Genomic DNA, 19,182 nt, shown 5'->3' on the forward strand with positions numbered 1-19,182 from the left:
CGCCTCATACCGGATTTTACGTGCGTATTTTGCGTGTACAAGCAGGGTAACTTTGAATCTCTGTATCTCTGAAACGAATAAAGATACGATGAAAATTTTCAATTTTGTTGAAGATCAGGATCTTAGGGACACATCGTAAAAATTACAGCCGTTACTTGTCCATAACCGTCCGAAATCCGCATCTGGGTTTTGGTAACCAGAAAACACGTTTTTGTGGTGTTTCTCAATAATAAATAAAGATTTTTGAAAACGGGAGATGCCTCTTCTAGATGAATGCCTAGAGAACATACCATTAAAATTTAAGCAGTTTTCTGCGGTTATTTATTATTTAGATTTCGTCTCATACCAAGTTTAACTTGTAGAAAGAGGATAACTTTGAACTTTTGTGTCTTGGAAACGGAAAAAGATATCAAGGAAAATTTCAAGTTTGTTTGAGATCGGGATCTTAGGAACATATCGTAAAAATTTCACCCACTTTCTCTGCATAGCCGTCTCGGAGTTTCGATTCGCTGGTGACGGCGAAAAACTGCTCATGAACTAATTGTGCCTCTGCAAGTTCCATTAAGCGCACTGTAGAACTAACCGATTTTTTGGAAAATGTGTCTAATATTCATACTTTGACCCTTTACTGTGGGACAGTGACATCAAGACGATCCTAGTGTTGGGTATACAAATTGTTCTTGGCCCAAAGGCTATCCAAAACACTTGGCCCTACGTTTTTATCACCAATATAATCAGAGGTGTGAGTTTCAGAAAACATCGTTTTTATGCGCAGCGTTTTGGAATATAATACACTACTGCCCATTAAAATTGCTACACCACGAAGATGACGTGCAACAGAGGCGATATTTAACCGACAGGAAGATGATGCTTTGATATGCAAATGATTAGCTTTTCAGAGCATTCACATAAGGTTGGCGCCGGTGGCGACACCTACAACGGGCTGACATGAGGAAAGTTTCCAACCGATCTCTCATACACAAACAGCAGTTGACCGGCGTTTCCTGGTGAAACGGTATTGTGATGCCTGGTGTAAGGAGGAGAAATGCGTACCATCACGTTTCCGACTTTGATAAAGGTCGGATTGTAGCCTATCGCGATTGCGGTTTATCGTATCCCGACATTGCTGCTCGCGTGGGTCGAGATCCAATGACTGTTAGCAGAATATGGAATCGGTGGGTTCAGGATGGTAATACGGAACGCCGTGCTGGATCCCAACGGCCTCGTATCACTAGCAGTCGCGATAACAGGTATTTTATCCGCATGGATGTAACGGATCGTGCAGCCACGTCTCGATCCCTGAGTCATCAGATGGGGACGTTTGCAAGACAACAACCATCTGCACTAACAGTTCGACGACGTTTGCAACAGCATGGACTATCAGCTCGGAGACCATGGCTGCGGTTACCCTTGACGCTGCATCACAGACAGGAGCGCCTGCGATGGTGTGCTCAACGACGAACCTGGGTCCACGAATAGCAAAACGTCATTTTTTCGGATGAGTCCAGATTCTGTTTACAGCATCTTGATGGTCGCAACCGTGTTTGGCGACATCGCGGTGAACGCACATTGGAAGCGTGTATTCGTCATCGCCATACTGGCGTATCACCCAGCGTGATGGTATGGGGTGCCATTAGTTACACGTCTCGGTCACCTCTTGTTTGCATTGACGGCACTTTGAACAGTGGGCGTAACATTTCAGATGTGCTACGACCCGTGGCTCTACTTTTCATTCGATCCCTGCGAAACCCTACATTTCAGCAGGATAATGCACGACCGCATGTTACAGGTCCTGTACGGGCCTTTCTGGATACAGAAAATGTTCGACTGCTGCCCTGGCCAGTACATTCTCCAGATCTCTCATCTACTGAAAACGTCTGGTCAATGGTGGGCGAGCAACTGGCTCGTCACAATACGCCAGTCACTACTCTTGATGAACTGTGGTATCGTGTTGAAGGTGCGTGGGCAGCTGTACCTGTACACGCCATCCAAGCTCTGTTTGACTCAATGACCAGGCGTATCAAGGCCGTTATTATGGCCAGAACTGGTTGTTCTGGGTACTGATTTCTTAGGATCTATGCACCCAAATTGCATGAAAATGTAATAAAATGTCAGTTGTATTATAATATATCTGTCCAATGAATACCCGTTTATCATCTGTATTTATTCTTGGTGTAGCAATTTTAATGGCCAGTAGTGTAGGTATGCATGCTGTCACGTGCGTACCGATTCGGTTGCTGTTTGCGGAAGAGCAGCTACTGATTTTGTGAGTAAGAAAGAGCGGTCCTGAGCGGCCTCACCTGCTGGTCCCTGGTGGCCTGGTCCTCGGTGCGCTTGCCGGCAGCGGGGCGCTGCGCAGCCGTGGCTAGCGGGGGCAGCGTGCCGGTGCCGGTGCCGCTGCCTTCGCCGTCGCCTCCGCTGGGCGGGCGCTGGCGGCGGCGCGCCACGGGCGAGTAGTGGTCGACGAACTGGGAGCTCTTCTCGGTCTCGGTGAGCAGGTCCCCCTCGAGGCGCAGCGACTGCGCCAGCGCCCTGGTGGCGGCCGGCGGGCGCGCCACCGCCGGGAACTCCACGAAGCGCTCCCGGTACTCGGGCAGCACCGCGCCGCCGCCGCTACCGCCGGCCATCTCCATCTCCAGCTTGAGGCTCGAACTGCGCCGGTGCGGACGCGGCCGCTCCGCCACGCCCGTCCAGTCCACGAAGTGCGCCCGCTTCTCCGTCACCTGCTTCACAGCGCATCACACGCCGCGTCGCACGACATCTCCGGTGTAGCAGAGGTGTGCACTATCGTCCTAAATCCTAATCTCTCAGACTACCGCGAGAATTCTTGCAGAATTTTGAAACGTAATACACAAATTAGCGGGCAGGATCTCCCAGGAATTTACGGTAGATTATGGTCATTGTAGAACTACTGAGATATATCTGCCAATACATCTAGATTTACATCTACATACTTAACTCCGCAAGCCACCGCACACTGCATGGCGGAGGGTACTCTGTACCACTATTTTCGATTTATTTCCTGTTTCACTCGCAAATACATCGAAGAAAAACGTCCGTGTACAGCGTGATTCACAAAGATATGCAAATATTTTAATATGTTATTCTACAAGTAAAACTAAAGAAAAAAGTTCATATAAAAAAAGGTCCGCAAATGTTTAGTTGCGGAGTTACGGCTAATCAAAGATTTTGCCTGAAATTTAGCAACCTCACTAGTATGAAGTCATCGCAAAACTGTAAGAGGTTAAAATAAAGCACGATTTCCATTTATTTTGTAGTTATTGATCTGGTGAATCTAGGAATGGTATGAAAAGCCTTTTGGGAATCTAGGACTATGAAATCAATTTGAAATCGCCCTTCGGTGACTCTCGTTACTTAGAGAGGGTAAAGGGTTAGCTGTGTTTTACAAAAACGGTATTTTCTGAATCCGTGCTGACTGCGTGTCAACAGATAGTTTTCCTCGACTTAATTAATAATGTCCGAACATAGTATATGTTCCAAAATTCTACTGAAAACGAATTGAGAGATAGGGTCTATAATTCATCTCATACACCCTTTCTTAAGTATTAGGGTCCAAATGGCTCTGAGCACTATGGGACTTAACTTCTGAGGTCATCAGTCCCCTAGAACTTAGAACTACTTAAACCTAACTAACCTAAGGACATCACACACATCCATGCCCGAGGCAGGATTCGAACCTGCGACCGTAGCGGTCGCCCGGTTCCAGACTGTAGCGCCTAAAACCGCTCGGCCACCGCGGCCGGCTAAGTATTAGGGTAACCTGTGCAACCTTCCAGTTTTAGGTCGGATCTTTCGTCGAGCGAGCGGTTGCACATGATTATTCAGTACGGAGCTATTATATCAGCATACTCTGAAAGAAATTGGCATACAATCTTGACCGGAGAACTTGTCTTTATTAAGTGACTTAAGTTGCTTTGCAACACAGAGGATATCTATGGAATATGCTGTCGTCGGATCAAAACATAATTTTTCCGTGTGTACTATTTCTTCACGGGAATTCATAATATTACATCAAGTACGTGTACCGCTGTGCCAAGGATTAGCAAATAAGAAAATGACAATACAGCACAGAGATTAACAGTAGGGAACGGATGATTTCCTGGCTTGTTTCTTATAGAACCGACACTGACGACTCTCATTTTTGTGATCACATTCTTGCGATTACATAACATGTAAACACGGCAGCTCGTGAATTACTTACATGATGTGTGCTGGCGAAGTAGGTCTGTAGAGGAATCAACAAGCTGTCATGTATGCATTTTGCTCACGGCTTTCGTAGCTGAACGAAGGCATTTATGTCGTGACGACTCAAAACATTAAGACCACCTGCTAAATGGCTTGTTTGTCCATGTTTGGAATGAAATACATCAGTGATTCTGCATATCAGGGATCCGACAGTTTGTTGGTAGGTTTTTAGAGGTATGTGGCATTAGATTTCTACACACAGGCCATGTAATTCGTGTAAACAACAGGTCGCTGATTTGCGTTCGTGGTAATGGCGTCCGATAGCGACCCAGATGGGTTCCATAGGATTTCTATCAGGCGAATTTGGTCAACGAGAAATCAACGTGAGCTCACTACAACGCACCTCAAATCACTGTAGCACAGACAAATATTCTGCTGAAAGATGACATCGCCGTCGGGGAAGACATCAAGTATGAAGGTGTGCAGGTGGTTTGCAGCTTTCAGCGTGTCTTCGATTACTATCACAGGTCCCAAGCAAGTGCTGTAGAATGTCTCCCGTAGCATAATACTGCTCCCGCCAGCTTGCATCCGTGGCGCGCTGCACGTTTCGAACCGCGGTTCACCTCAATGACGGCGTTTGTGGAGACCGACCATCGACCTAGTATAGCAAAAACGAAGGGCCAACACGTTTCCATTGATCGATGGTCGAATCCCGATGTTCCCGTGCTCACGGCAATCTTAACTGACTATGTCGCTGAGTCAACTTGTGAACACGTAGGGCTGACCTGCTACGGAGCTCCAGCGTGCACCAGCATTGTGCTCTTTCGGTAGAGATGCCACACATCATCATCTTTCCTACTTTACAGAGCAGAGAAGCCTCCGAAACCCACGTTCTGTCAAGAGTCGTGGACGTCCAACCACTTAGCTACCAGCGGTAGTTTCACTGTCCTTCTACCTTTGTCTGTAGATGCTCAAGACAGTCGCACGTTTTCGACGTAGTCTTGCACAGGCTCTGCGTAATAATAAGCTTCCATCTGTAAAGGTGTGGCGGGTTTGTTTATGTTTGCTTATTCTTGAACTGAGAACAACTGTGTGAGGTGAAATGACAAGTTTGATGTCGCAATATTTCTCACCAAATTATAGCTTTTCACACAGTTTTCAACTCGCCAACACAGAAAGAGCGCAATCAATAACGCATCTTGCCATCAACAAGTGAAATAAGTTTATACACAACAATGTTAAATATTAACTCTCTGAAAGAACATTTATCTTAAGCACAATAATATGAAAGTTTAATTGGACGTTTCTTTACAAAATTGCTCCTAAACGTACGTTATGATGTTGGTCAGTAGTACGAAAATCGTCCGATTCCGGTTCAAAGTTCGGTACTATTTAGGATGACAATCAAGTATGAGGTGGATGGTTAGTCAAGTGACAAATTTAAGAGCAAGGTTACCCAAGGCCGCTCGAGTTTACAGTGGACGCAAGCTGGTGAACCAACAAAGTTTACGCCTCTGTACGCGGTATTTACCTTAAGCTGCGACGTGCTGCTGTCTGCAAGGCCACTTCCTCCCGCTGAAATTCCTACAAATCTAATCTGGCCTTTGCTGAACTTTCCAGCAGAAACTTTCCTTATGTTTCTCGTTATGCGAGAAAATATGTACTTATTATGTGGCAATATACACGTGCATGGTTGGAGCAGCGCGCATATTATAGTGCCCTCTCAGTTCTCACAAGAACAGTTAATTAATTTGGCTGGTTCGTTTCTCCACAGTTGGAGCTAAACGTTGCTACAGCTAATTTTAGAAGGAGTGCAGCCGCTGTGAACGCAGTGTCCACACCAATTTCTTCTCTGCATTGTACGGAGCGTTAAGCGCTCCGTTCTGCACTTGACGCCAGTTCAGAGAAGAGTCCTCTCCAAAATTTCTCTCTTGTCCTCTCGTGGTAAAACTGCCTCCCTCCATTTGGTTTCCTTTTTCACGTCACGGCTTTTTTCGACCAATAGGAGCATTCCTCTTATTTTGTAGAAACACCCTCTACCAATCACAATGTCCCTTCTATCAATCTGCGTCGAAACTTCAGTACTTTTCTCCTTCCTGGTGCGTTAGCGTCAATTGGACGTTTTGTGCCCATTCTAGACGCCTAAAGTACATTGACCTTTCCTTGTGTCGCACTCGCTGGACGAAAATGCGTCACTTGCTTTTGTTCGGATCCCGTTGGAATTTCGAAACGCAGTTTTCTAAAGATTCTTCTCTGCTCTTGTACATCTACATCTACATTTATACTCCGCAAGCCACCCAACGGTGTGTGGCGGAGGGCACTATACGTGCCACTGTCATTACCTCCCTTTCCTGTTCCAGTCTCGTATGGTTCGCGGGAAGAACGACTTCCGGAAAGCCTCCGCGAGCGCTCGAATTTCTCTAATTTTACATTCGTTATCTCCTCGGGAGGTATAAGTGGGGGGAAGCAATATATTCGATACCTCATCCAGAAACGCACCCTCTCGAAACCTGGACAGCAAGCTTCACCTCGATGCAGAGCGCCTCTCTTGCAGAGTCTGCCACTTGAGTTTGTTAAACATCTCCGTAACGCTATCACGCTTACCTAATAACTCTGTGACGAAACGCGCCGCTCTTGTTTGGATCTTCTCTATCTCCTCCGTCAACCCGACCTGGTACGGATCCCACACTGATGAGCAATACTCAAGTATAGGTCGAACGAGTGTTTTGTAAGCCACCTAATTTTTAGATGGACTACATTTTCTAAGGACTCTCCCAATGAATCTCAACCTGGTACCCGCCTTACCAACAATTAATTTTATATGAACATTCCACTTCAAATCGTTCCGCACGCATACTCCCAGATATTTTACAGAAGTAACTGGTACCAGTGTTTGTTCCGCTATCATATAATCATACAATAAAGGATCCTTCTTTCTATGTATTCGCAATACATTACATTTGTCTATGTTAAGGGTCAGTTGCCACTCCCTGCACCAAGTGCCTATCCGCTGCAAATCTTCCTGCATTTCGCTGCAATTTTCTAATGCTGCAACTTCTCTGTATACTACAGCATCATCCGCGAAAAGCCGCATGGAACTTCCGACACTATCTACTAGGTCATTTATAGATATTGTGAAAAGCAATGGTCCCATAACACTCGCCTGTGGCACGCCAGAGGTTATTTTAACGTCTGTAGACGCCTCTCCATTGAGAACAACATGCTGTGTTCTGTTTGCTAAAAACTCTTCAATCCAGCCACACAGCTGGTTTGATATTCCGTAGGCTCTTACTTTGTTTATCAGGCGACAGTGCGGAACTGTATCGAGCGCCTTCCGGAAGTCAAGGAAAATGGCATCTACCTGGGAGCCTGTATCTAATATTTTCTGGGTCTCATGAAGAAATAAAGCGAGTTGGGTCTAACACGATCGCTGTTCCCGGAATCCACGTTGATTCCTACAGAGTAGATTCTGGGTTTTCGGAAATGACATGATACACGAGCAAAAAAAACATGTTCTAAAATTCTACAACAGATCGATGTCAGAGATAGTTTTGCGCATCTGCTCGACTACCCTTCTTGTTGACTGGGACTACCTGTGCTCTTTTCCAATCATTTGGAACATTCCGTTCCTCTAGAGACTTGCGATACACGGCTGTTAGAAGGGGGGCAAGTTGTATCGCGTACTCTGTGTAGAATCGAATTGGTATCCCGTCAGGTCCAGTGGACTTTGCTCTGTTGAGTGATTTCAGTTGCTTTTCTATTCCTTGGACAGTTATTTCGATGTCACCCATGTTTTCGTTTGTGCGAGAATTTAGAGAAGGAACTGCAGTGCGGTATTCCTCTGTGAAACAGCTTTGGGAAAAGGTGTTTAGTATTTCAGCTTTACGCGTGTCATCCTCTGTTTCAATGCCATCACCATCCCAGAGTGTCTCGATATGCTGTTTCGAGCCACTTACTGATTTAACTTAAGACCAGAACTTCCTAGGATTTTCTGTCAAGTCGGTACATAGAATTTTACTTTCGAATTCACTGAACGCTTCACGCATAGTCCTCCTTACGCTATCTTTGACATCGTTTAGCTTCTGTTTGGCTGAGAGGTCTTGACTGCGTTTAAACTTGCAGTGAAGCTCACTTTGCTTTCGCAGTAGTTTCATAACTTTGTTGTTGAACCACGGTAGGTTTTTCCCGTCCCTCACAGTTTTACTCGGCACGTACCTGTCTAAAACGCAATTTACGATTGCCTTGAACATTTTCCATAAACACTCAACATTGTCAGTGTCGGAACAGAAATTTTCGTTTTGATCTGTTAAGTAGTCTGAAATCTGCCTTCCATTACTCTTGCTAAACAGATAAACATTTTTTTATATTCCTATTTACTTCCATATTCAGGGATACTGCAACGGCCTTATGATCACAGATTCCCTGTTTTGCGCTTACAGAGTCGAAAAGTTCGGGTCTGTTTGTTATCAGTAGGTCCAAGATGTTATCTCCACGAGTCGGTTCTCTGTTTAATTGCTCGAGGTAATTTTCGGATAGTGCACTCAGTATAATGTCACTCGATGCTCTGTCCCAACCACCCGTCCGAAACATTTGAGTGCCCCAGTCTATATCTGGTAAATTGAAATCTCCACCTAAGACTATAACATGCTGAGAAAATTTATGTGAAATGTATTCCAGATTTTCTCTCAGTTGTTTTGGCACTAATGCTGCTGAGTAAAAGGAGCCAATTAATAGCCTAGCTCGGTTGTTTAGTGTAACCTCCACCCATAACAATTCACAAGAACTATCCACTTCTACTTCACTACAGGATGAACTACTATTAACAGCAACAAACACGCCACCACCGGTTGCATGCAATCTATCCTTTCTAAACACCGTCTGTGCCTTTGTAAAAATGTTGGCAGAATTTATCTCTGGCTTCAGCCAGCTTTCCGTACCTATAACGATTTCAGCTTCGGTGCTTTCTATCAGCGCTTGAAATTCTGGTACTTTACCAACGCAGCTTCGACAGTTGACAATTACAATACCGATTGCTGCTTGGTCCCCGCATGTCCTGACTTTGCCCCGCACCCTTTGAGGCTGTTACCCCTTCTGTACCGCCCGAGGCCATCTAACCTAAAATACCGCCCAGTCCACGCCACGCAACCGCTGCTACCCGTGTAGCCGCCTGCTGTGTGTAGTGGACTCCTGACCTATCCAGTGGAAACCGAAACCCCACCACCCTATGGCGCAAGTCGAGGAATCTGCAGACCACATAGTCGCAGAACTGTCTCAGCCTCTGATTCAGACCGTCCACTCGGCTCTGTACCAAAGGTCCGCAGTCAGTCCTGTCCACGATGCTGCAGACGGTGAGCTCTGTTTTCATCCCGCTAGCGAGACTGGCAGTCTTCACCAAATCAGATAGCCGCTGGAAGCCGGAGAGGATTTCCTCTGATCCATAGTAATACACATCATTGGTGCCGACATGAGCGACCCCCTGCAGATGCGTGCACCCTCTACCCTTCATGGCATCCAGAAGGACCCTTTCCACATCTGGAATGACTCCCCCCGGTGTGCGCATGGAGTACACATTGGTTTTCTTCCTCTCTCTTGCTGCCATATCCCTAAGGGGCCCTATTACGCGCTTGACATTGGAGCTCCCAACAACCAGTAAGCCCACCTTCTGCGACCGCCTGGATCTTGCAGACTGAGGCGCAACCTCTGGAACAGGACAAGCAGCCATGTCTGGCCAAAGATCAGTATCAGCCGGAGACAGAGCGTGAAACCGGTTTGTCAGACAAACTGGAGTGGCCCTCCGTTCAACCCTCTGGAATGTCTTTTGCCCCCTGGCACACCTCAAGACGACCTCCCACACTACCACGGGTGAGGAATCAGCCCCAATGTGGGCAGTATGCTGGGCAGCCACAGCCGTAGTCCGATCGGGGGATGCGTGGCACGAGCTGGCCGTCCCCAACAAACCTCCATCCGGACCCCAACAGTGATGCCCATTGGCAACAGCATCAAGCTGTGTGGCCAAAGCCAACACTGCCTGAAGCTGAGAGCGAAGGGATGCCAACTCCGCCCGCATCCGAACACAGCAGTCACAGTCCCTATCCATGCTAAATACTGTTGTGCAAAGAATGTCTGAACTAATCTACAGAGAGCACAAACAATTCGACACAAAATTTAAACGGTTATTAAAATACAAGATTGCCTAGTAAATGCGGTAATGCTGCTACTTGCGCACTGCTGACACACTAATCGGCGGCAGAAGGAGACTACGCGATTTTACACTATTCAGGTACTAAAATGCGATGCTACAACTCTCAGATACTATAATAAGCCCGAAATTTATGAATTAAACAATGCAAGTACCCGAAAACACGCAAAGAAATTAAGAATTAAACAATGTAACAAATAAGTGAGATATGAGTATACGACTTGCTGCTGGCAGCTGCTTATCCAACGGCAGCAGGGAGCACACTGGCTGTGGCCAACCGACACTGGCCGTTCAAAACAAAAACAGAAGTCAGATGACTACACGAATTTACACTATTCAGGTAGCACTCGCTACAGGCGGCCCTCAAGCTTGAATCGCCTGGACCGGGGTCGCTGTCCTCCTTCCTGCCACCCGTTTAAGTGGTTGCTGGCGTAACTCCCACAGCGTAGCTTCACACGCGTTCCCTGTCCTGCTTTCCGCTCAAAGACGTGCATTGTATAGGAATAGTGTGTTAATTACCATCAACTGACTGTCATCCCTTTTTGCATTACTTATTGATAGGCAAATGTTCTCATAACTGTCGATTTACCCTTAGTTGTCATCTTCACCTTCTCATTGCGATTTGTAATGGTCTCATGTAAGGTGCGAATCTGACCATTTATTCTGCCACCTCATACCTTTGCAGAATTCTCTTAGCTCAATGGATTTCCCCATTTGCAACCCATATTTATGCTATAGTGGTCCTCCGTCCATGTCTGCTCTGCTTACATACTTTTGTTACCGCGTCACGTGCCCGCAATGTCACCAGACGGCATAAGCGGTCGTGGCGGGCAGTGTATATTGATGAATCAAAGCTTCGTGACCACTGTACACCACATGGATGAATCCCGCCTGGTGGCGTTGTGGGCACGTGATGTGGTAAGGAGAGTAGGAGTACAGAAATGGAGCAGAGACGAATGGGGACTCATTCTAGCGACGATGCGATCCGAAAATGGGGAAATCCAATGAGTCAAGCTACTTTTAGAAAGAGCAGATTGTTATGATCTGACACCTGGGAACGAGCGTCATAGAAATGACAAACGTGGTCGGCTGTTCGCGTGCTACTATTCTGAGGATCTATGGAAAGTGACCATAGTACGGTGAAACCTTAGGAGACATGGTGCTGGAGTCAACCCTTATCACACAACTTGAAGGTCAAAGACTTGGCCTGAGACAGGGCAAGCAAAGATCGCATCTAAAGCAAGAGTGACGTATTTTACAAATATAAGGGGTGACTGAAAAGTTTCCGTTCGAAGGCCGTACCGTCCGGAATCGGTATATCCACCAGGTAAAATAGCCATGAGCATTGAGGCAATAATCCCACCGACGCACCAGGATGAAGATACCTGTTGTTAAAACACCGTGTCCCGCTGCGTAAAGAAATCTGTAACTGCCTGGTGCACAGCCTCTTCCGACAGGAATCGTCGATCCATAAAGTCCTTTTTTAAGAACGGTGTGGTAATAGCACGGTAGGGATCAGGGACTATAGGCCGGGTGCTTGAGTGTCTCCCACTTCAAGTAGAGTCACTTCTGCGTTACGACATTTGCGATATGGGGACGTGCGTTATCGTGAAGCAGCAGCACCCCTTGTTGCAGCTTTCCTGGACGTTTACCTTTCCAGCAGATACGGTAAGATATGATACTGGAAGGCCTGTGTTACTGCGAATCATGGTGCAGAATTCCTTCAGACAGGATTGAATGTCCGAAAGAATTTGCATCGAATTTCAGATTAACGTAGGTGCTGCAGTATCGTATTTAGCCGCTGATACAGGGCAAGCGACTTTCAAGTAAAATGTCTCCCCTGTACGGGAATATACCTCGCGGATGTGTGAGTGCAGACTGTAGACACACAGTTGACGACATGCAGAATTTTGGGTCTGGCCGTGAGTCGCACTTGGGAAGCGAAATGGTAAGGCGACCGCTCGCGATAAGCGGGAAATCCAGGCTCGAATCTCGTCCAGCGAAAATTTTCACTGTCGTCATTCCATTATACAGCTGATGGTTATCCATATTCGCAACTGTGAGTACATTTAATGTGTGTACAGCAGACGGCTGGTTCTTGAAAATGTTGGCAGTAGTGGACTCTCGAGCACCCACCCTATAGTGCTGGTCTCTCCTCAAGCGGTTACCACACCTTTGGTCCCTTATAAAGGCCTTGAAGGGTAGACGGTTACAGTCGGACGAGAATGTGCAGCAGGTAGTTACGGACTTCTTCACACAGCAGGACACGGCGTTTTTCTAAACGGGTTTCTTAAGCCAGATGCGTCGGTGGGATTATTGCCTCAGTGCCCATCACGATATTGCATGAGTGTCATACCGATTCTGGACTATATCGCCTTCGAACGGAAACTTTTTGTTCGCTCCATATACTAAAAAAAGAAGGAAGAGTAAAATTCTATAATAAGAATCCTTACTTTATATCAGCACTGCATGGAACGTTAAACATACGAAAGGCGTGAAAAATGTGTACACCTTTCAGTAAAAGAAAGAAATATGTAAGGATGATCGATATATCTGACTGCAGCGCACTGGTGCATGGATAACGTTAATGTTCACAGGGATTCTTAAGTATCTCATTTAAACTTCTACCGGTAGTTCAGCAGTACATTGTAGATCTCCGACGTTGCACAAATGGTAACCACTCCTATTATCACACATCAAACTCGGAGGATACAGGTGGACATAAGTCACTTAAATCTAAAGGCTGTCAATCAACTAAATACCTAGGGACTGCCACTAATAACTAATTAAATGCCGGCCGCGGTGACCGAGCGGTTCTAGGTGGCTGCTTCGGTCGCAGGTTCGAATCCTGCCTCGGGCATGAACGTGTGTGATGCCCTTAGGTTAGTTAGGTTTAAGTAGTTCTAAGTTCTAGGGGACTGATGACTTCAGATGTTAAGTACCATAGTACTTACAGCCATTTTTGAACAAATTAAACTGGAACGACCATATAAAAAATGTTGCAGGCAAGGCGAACCAAAGGCTTCGTTTTATTAATAGAACACTTAGAAATGCACCTGATGTACTAAGCAGACTGCCCACTCGAAGCTTTTCCGTCCTCTTCTGAAGTATTTCTGCTATACCGGAGAAAATGCTCAAATGTGTGTGAGTTCCTAAAGGACCAAACTGCTGAGGTCCTCGGTCCCTAGACCTACACATTACTTAAACTAACTTACGCCAAGAAGAACATACAAACACCCATGCCTGAGGGAGGACTCGAACCTCCAGCGGGAGGGGCCCCGCAATCCATGCACGGAGCCACCCCGCGCGGCTATGTCGGAGGGCATCGAAAAGTTCAGAGAGGTGCAGCTAGTTTTGTATTTCGCGAAGTAGGGGAGAGGTAGTCACGGACGTGATGCCATTGGGGAGGTAGTATTAAAAACTAAGGCATATTCGCGTTGCGGCGAAATTTTTTAACGAAATTACAATCACCAGCTTTCTCCTCCGAATGAGCAGTTATTTTGTTGACTCCCACTTACATAGGGAGAAGTGATCGTCGTAATAAAATAAGAAAAATATGAGTCGCAGGGAAAGATTTCAGTGTTCGATTTTCCCGCACGCTGCTCGGGAGGGGACCGGTAGAGAAATAATCTGAAGATGGTTCAATGACCCCTCCGGCTGGCACTTTAGCATTAATTGCAGAGTCGTCGTGAAGTCATGATTGGTCACAACATTCAAGGCCGGAACAAAAGCAATGATGATGATGACGACCTCTCACAAAGCTCTTACATCCTTTCTCGCTCCAAATAGATTACCTCCTCCTCCCTGCACATGGCCATAGCTCTTTTTGACCTCCTGCGACCAACCCACATGGCTCACTACTCAGACCTAAGCCTATACTACCACTCGGGCTCACTCGTCTGAGGCTGTACAGTGGTGTGGATCCTAAAGTTTTTCAAGATCTTAGAGGGAGGTAGGTGATAGTAGTGGCACCTGACTGTTACAGTCAACTGATGTTCAGCGCCTGGAGGGACCTCCTGAGGCCCAGGTGCTGACTGCAGCGTCCAGACTTCTTCGTAGTACCCACCAAAGTTCTTCAACTCTCTGCCTGGCAAGGCAAGGGTACAATCCCAACCTGCTCCATAGCTCGACTACACCGAGACCAGTAAGAGGAGAAGACTAGGAGGTTGAGTCGGTCCCTCTAGCAGTGAATGTCTCATGCTCCACGAAAGAACTAGTCCATCAAATGTCGCTGAACCGTTGTCATGGATTCCTGCGTCTCCTTCCCTCTTCCTTCCCCCACTGTCGTTGGTCCTGCTTCCCATCTGAGCACTACCACTCCTATTGTATGATTAAATGGGATACGCATCTAATATATACCGCCACTCGAGCGATATGGAGTCTGATTCAACGGGTCACAGCGATATTGTTTACACGGCACTTTGAAACTCACGTGTACAGAGGGGACAGGAAACATGTAACGTGGGGATGGTCGTTAGCTCCCAGCAGGGATTAAGTACACTGCCTAGAGGTCGGATTAGCAGTTTGTATTTTGTAACTGAAGCCTACATTACGCCGATTCTCGAATTCAGCAGTTAGCTTGCTTTGTGTACCTATTCTTTGAGACCTGTCCTTTGATTTACAGCTCTTCGTAACTAAAGCCTTCTTACGCCGATTCTCGAATAAAGCTGTCAGCTCGCTTTATAGAAATGTTCAAATGTGTGTGAAATCTTATGGGATTTAACTGCTAAAGTCATCAGTCCCTAAGCTTACACACTACTTGACCTAAATTATCCTAAGGACAAACACACACACCCATGCCCGAAGGAGGACTCGAACCTCCGCCGGGACCAGCCGCACAGTCCATGACTGCAGCGCCTTAGACGCTTTATAGACCTGTCGGTTGATTTATAACTTCGTTTTATTGTGTTAAGACTACTGTAGCTGTGTTCATCAGTAATGATTTGGCCTCATGTTACGTTCTGTCTCAGCTGAGATTCTGGTTTCCAGACGCTGTGTGCATCGCGGCGATAACCTGCCCAGTTCGTGTCAGGCTACTACAGAAAAATTTCGCTAAACAGTATTTTGGCAGTTTGCGCCTTTATTTTCGAATATAATTCATCTGATGAAGATGAGGGCAGTTGTTCAAACATTTTGCAAATAATATGTAAACTTCGATTATTAGTAATCATTCCATAGTATCAGAAGTTAATTCTCACAATTATATGTTTGCCTTACATCCGCTGTACTACACTGAAGAACCAAATACACTGGTACACCTGCCTAATATCGTGTACGGCCCCCGCGAGCACGCAGAAGTGCCGCAACACGACGTGTCATGGACTCGACTAATGTCTAAAGTAGTGATGAAGGGAACTGACACCATGAATACTGCAGGGCTGTCCATAAATCCGTTAGAGTAGGAAGTGGTGATCTTTTCAGAACATCACGTTGCAAGACAGCCCAGATACGCTCAATAATGTTCATGTCTGGAAGGTTTGGTGACCAGCGGACGTGTTTAAACTCAGAAGGGTGTTCCTGGCGCCACTCTGTAGCAGTTCCGGACGTGTGGAGTGTCGGATTGTCTTGTTGGAATTTCCCAAGTCCGTCGGAATGCACAATGGACATGAATGGATGCAGGTGACCAGACAGGATGCTTACGTACGTGTCACCTGTCAGAGTCGCATCTAGACGTATTAAGTCTCCCTTATCACTCCAACTGTACACGCCCTACAGCATTACAGAGCCTCCACCAGCTTGAACAGTCCCCTGCTGACATGCAGGGTCCATGGATTCATGAGGTTGTGTCCATACCCGTACACACCCATCCGCTCGCTACAATTTGAAGCGAGACTCGTCTGGCCGGCCAACATGTTTCCAGTCATCATCAGTCCAGCGTCAGTGTCGACGACCCCAGACGAGAAGTAAAGCTCTGTGTTGTGCAGTCATAAAGGGTACACGATTGGGCCTTCGACTCCTAAAGCCCATATCGACGATGTTTCGTTGAATGGTTCTCACGCTGACACTTGTTATGGCCCATCATTGAAATCTGCAGCAATCTGCGGAATGGTTGCTCTTCTGTCACGATGAACGATTCTCTTCAGTCATCGTTGGTCCCGTCCTTGCAGGGTCTTTTTCCGGCCGCAGCGATGTCGGAGATTCGATGTTTTACCGGATTCCTGATATTTACGGTAAACTCGTAAAATGGTCGTACGGGAAAGCCCCCTCTTCATCGCTACCTTCATCGCTACGACTATAACACCACGTTCAAACTCACCTAAACCTTGATAACCTGCCATAGTAGCAACAGTAACCGAAATAACAATTGCGCCAGACATTTGTTGTCTTGTATAGGCGTTGCCGACCGCTGCGCCTTCTTCTGCCTCATTACACGTCTCTGTATGTGAATACGCTTTCTTTGGCCCTTCAGTGAATTTTGAATGTGCAACTTCCTAACATCCTGTGTGTCTGAAACATTGATGGATATGTTGGTGTTTCTTATATACCGGACGTCCTTCGTGAAAGTTGTCAAGACATATTTCTTCTAATGTTCTGGCAGATATTTGTAATTTCGTTTTCGCAGAGAGCGCAGACAAATAGCACTCATGACGTTTTTCTTACAACAACCAGCGTCGAAAGATAACATTGGCATGTTTACAAAAGATTGCTTTAAGTGTAATTTTGTGGATCCATCGGTTAGAGAGATCCCTGATAAGTGCGATATTCGATTCATCGCCATTGCTAACGCTTGCAGCTAAACAATAACCAGTGCTCCAGACATGGCTGAGTAGAGCTCACGCGCAAAGGCAGCAAATGTGATAGCAGGTGAGATGAGCTACGCCAGGTACCAAAGATGTAGCCAACAAACAAAAATGCCTTGTACGTGATACCTTCTGGGTCTGTATTAGAAATAGGTCGATAATAAAAACATACGCTGATACGCTGACGGTAGCTGAAAGAGTTACACCGTGAAAGCTTTACCCGAACGCTACCAAACTAATACTCCAATATCTCCTCGCCTATGAGATGCGTTGTTTAAAATTTCGCTGTTGACTGAGTTTATTTTCGGGACAGAAAAAAGCTGTTCTCACAGGTGAGATATAGTGTAGACACATGATGGCTACTGGGTTTGTGCTTAAAGTTTCTGGAACGTTTCGGGTGGAGACCACAATACAGCATGCTGAGGGGCGAACATGTGCAGTTTAAAGCCATTTTTCGAACTCTGGGAGAGATCGTGTCATTGGCGTTAAGGAGATATCTACAGATAGCACGAATAGTTGGTTGTCGTGTAGTGACTGCAGAAGAGTGTTGAAGATACGGACTCAGGATAACAGCGTAACAAGAACAGTGGACACCGGACCCTTCAATGGGATTACACCATTACAGAATCACAGGATTGTTCGATGGGGACTGACGGACAGACGGATGAAAACAGCGGATATACGAGGAGAGATTACTGGCTGAGTGTCTCCATGAATCGCCGGAAACTGATTACTAGAAGCTAGGTTGAAATCTACCTCTATATATACATGTAAATCATATTCGTCAAGCCACTTAACAGTGTGTGCCAGATAGTACTTCCGGTAGCACTAACTGTTACCCCTTCCCCCCTCCCCCCCCCCCCCCTCCTTCCCTGTTCCAGTAGCGTATGGCGCGTGGGACGAATGATTATCCGTAAGCCTCTGTATCCGCTCTAATTTCTCGAATTTTCTTGTCGTGACCTTTTCACGATATTTATGGGGAAGAAGTAATTCGACTCTTTCCGGAAAGTGCTCACTCGAAATTTCAACAGTAAACCTCTCCGTGATGCACAATGACTCTCTTGTATTGACTGCCACTGAAGATTTTTGAGCATCTTTCGCGCCGACTAAACGAACGCGTGACGAAACGTACTGCTCTTCGTTGCATCTTTTTTGTATCTTCTATCAGTCCTACTTGGTACGGATCCCAGACTGGTGGACAATACTCAAGAATCGGTCGAACAAATATTTTGTAAGCCACTTTCTTCGTGAATGAGTTACTTTTCCTTAAGCTTCTTCCAATGATTCTGGCGTCTGCTTTTGCTACTGTTTGTTTTACGTGGTCATTGCACTTAACGCCGCTCTGGATAGTTACTTCTAGACATTTTACGGTAGACTCTGTTTTCAGCAATTTATCATCAGTAGCGTAATTGTGCAGTAGTGGATTTATTTTCCTATGTATGCGCAATACGTTACATTTATTTAAGTTCGGAGTCAACGGCTAGAGCCTGCACCATCCTCAATCCTCTGCAGGTCATTCTGCAAATCAATACTGTCTGCCGACATTGTTACTTTCTTATAGAGAACAGCGTCATATGGAACAGGGAATCTTCCGACACTTCCTACTAGGTCATTTATACATATTGCAAACAGTAACAATCTTATAACACACCTTTGGGGTACTCCGGGAATTACCTTTCACCGGTCGATTTCGTTTCGTTAAGAGCGACTTTTTGAGTTCTGTCGGCAAGGAATTTTTGAATCCGGTCGCAAATCTGGCCCGATATTCGGTAAGTTCGTATTTTTTTCATTAAACGGCAGTGCGGGACGGTGTCAAATACCTTTGTGAAGTCAAGGAGCACAGCATCAACCTTTGCGCCGTTTTCCACGGCGCTATGGTTCTCATGGAGGAACAGAGCGAGCTGAGTTCCTCAGGATCACGGTTTGAGTAATCCATGTTGATTTTTATAGAGGAGATGTTCGTTCTTCAAAAAAGTCATAATTCTTGAGCATAAAACATGTTCCATTATTCTACAACTGATTGACGTCAACGATATA

General features: G+C 46.1%; 1 protein-coding gene across 1 annotated transcript in view; it reads right to left on the reverse strand.

The window, feature by feature from the left end:
• LOC124606276 (serine/arginine repetitive matrix protein 1-like) overlaps nt 1–19,182 on the reverse strand; it is a 208,266-nt gene that overhangs the window by 60,327 nt on the left and 128,757 nt on the right. Inside the window, exon 7 of the mRNA XM_047138256.1 lies at nt 2,301–2,723. Coding sequence (XP_046994212.1) covers nt 2,301–2,723 — 423 coding nt within the window. The remainder of the gene's footprint in view (nt 1–2,300; nt 2,724–19,182) is intronic.

This window comes from Schistocerca americana, chromosome 3 (assembly GCF_021461395.2).
Source record: "Schistocerca americana isolate TAMUIC-IGC-003095 chromosome 3, iqSchAmer2.1, whole genome shotgun sequence".
Taxonomy (NCBI): domain Eukaryota; kingdom Metazoa; phylum Arthropoda; class Insecta; order Orthoptera; family Acrididae; genus Schistocerca; species Schistocerca americana.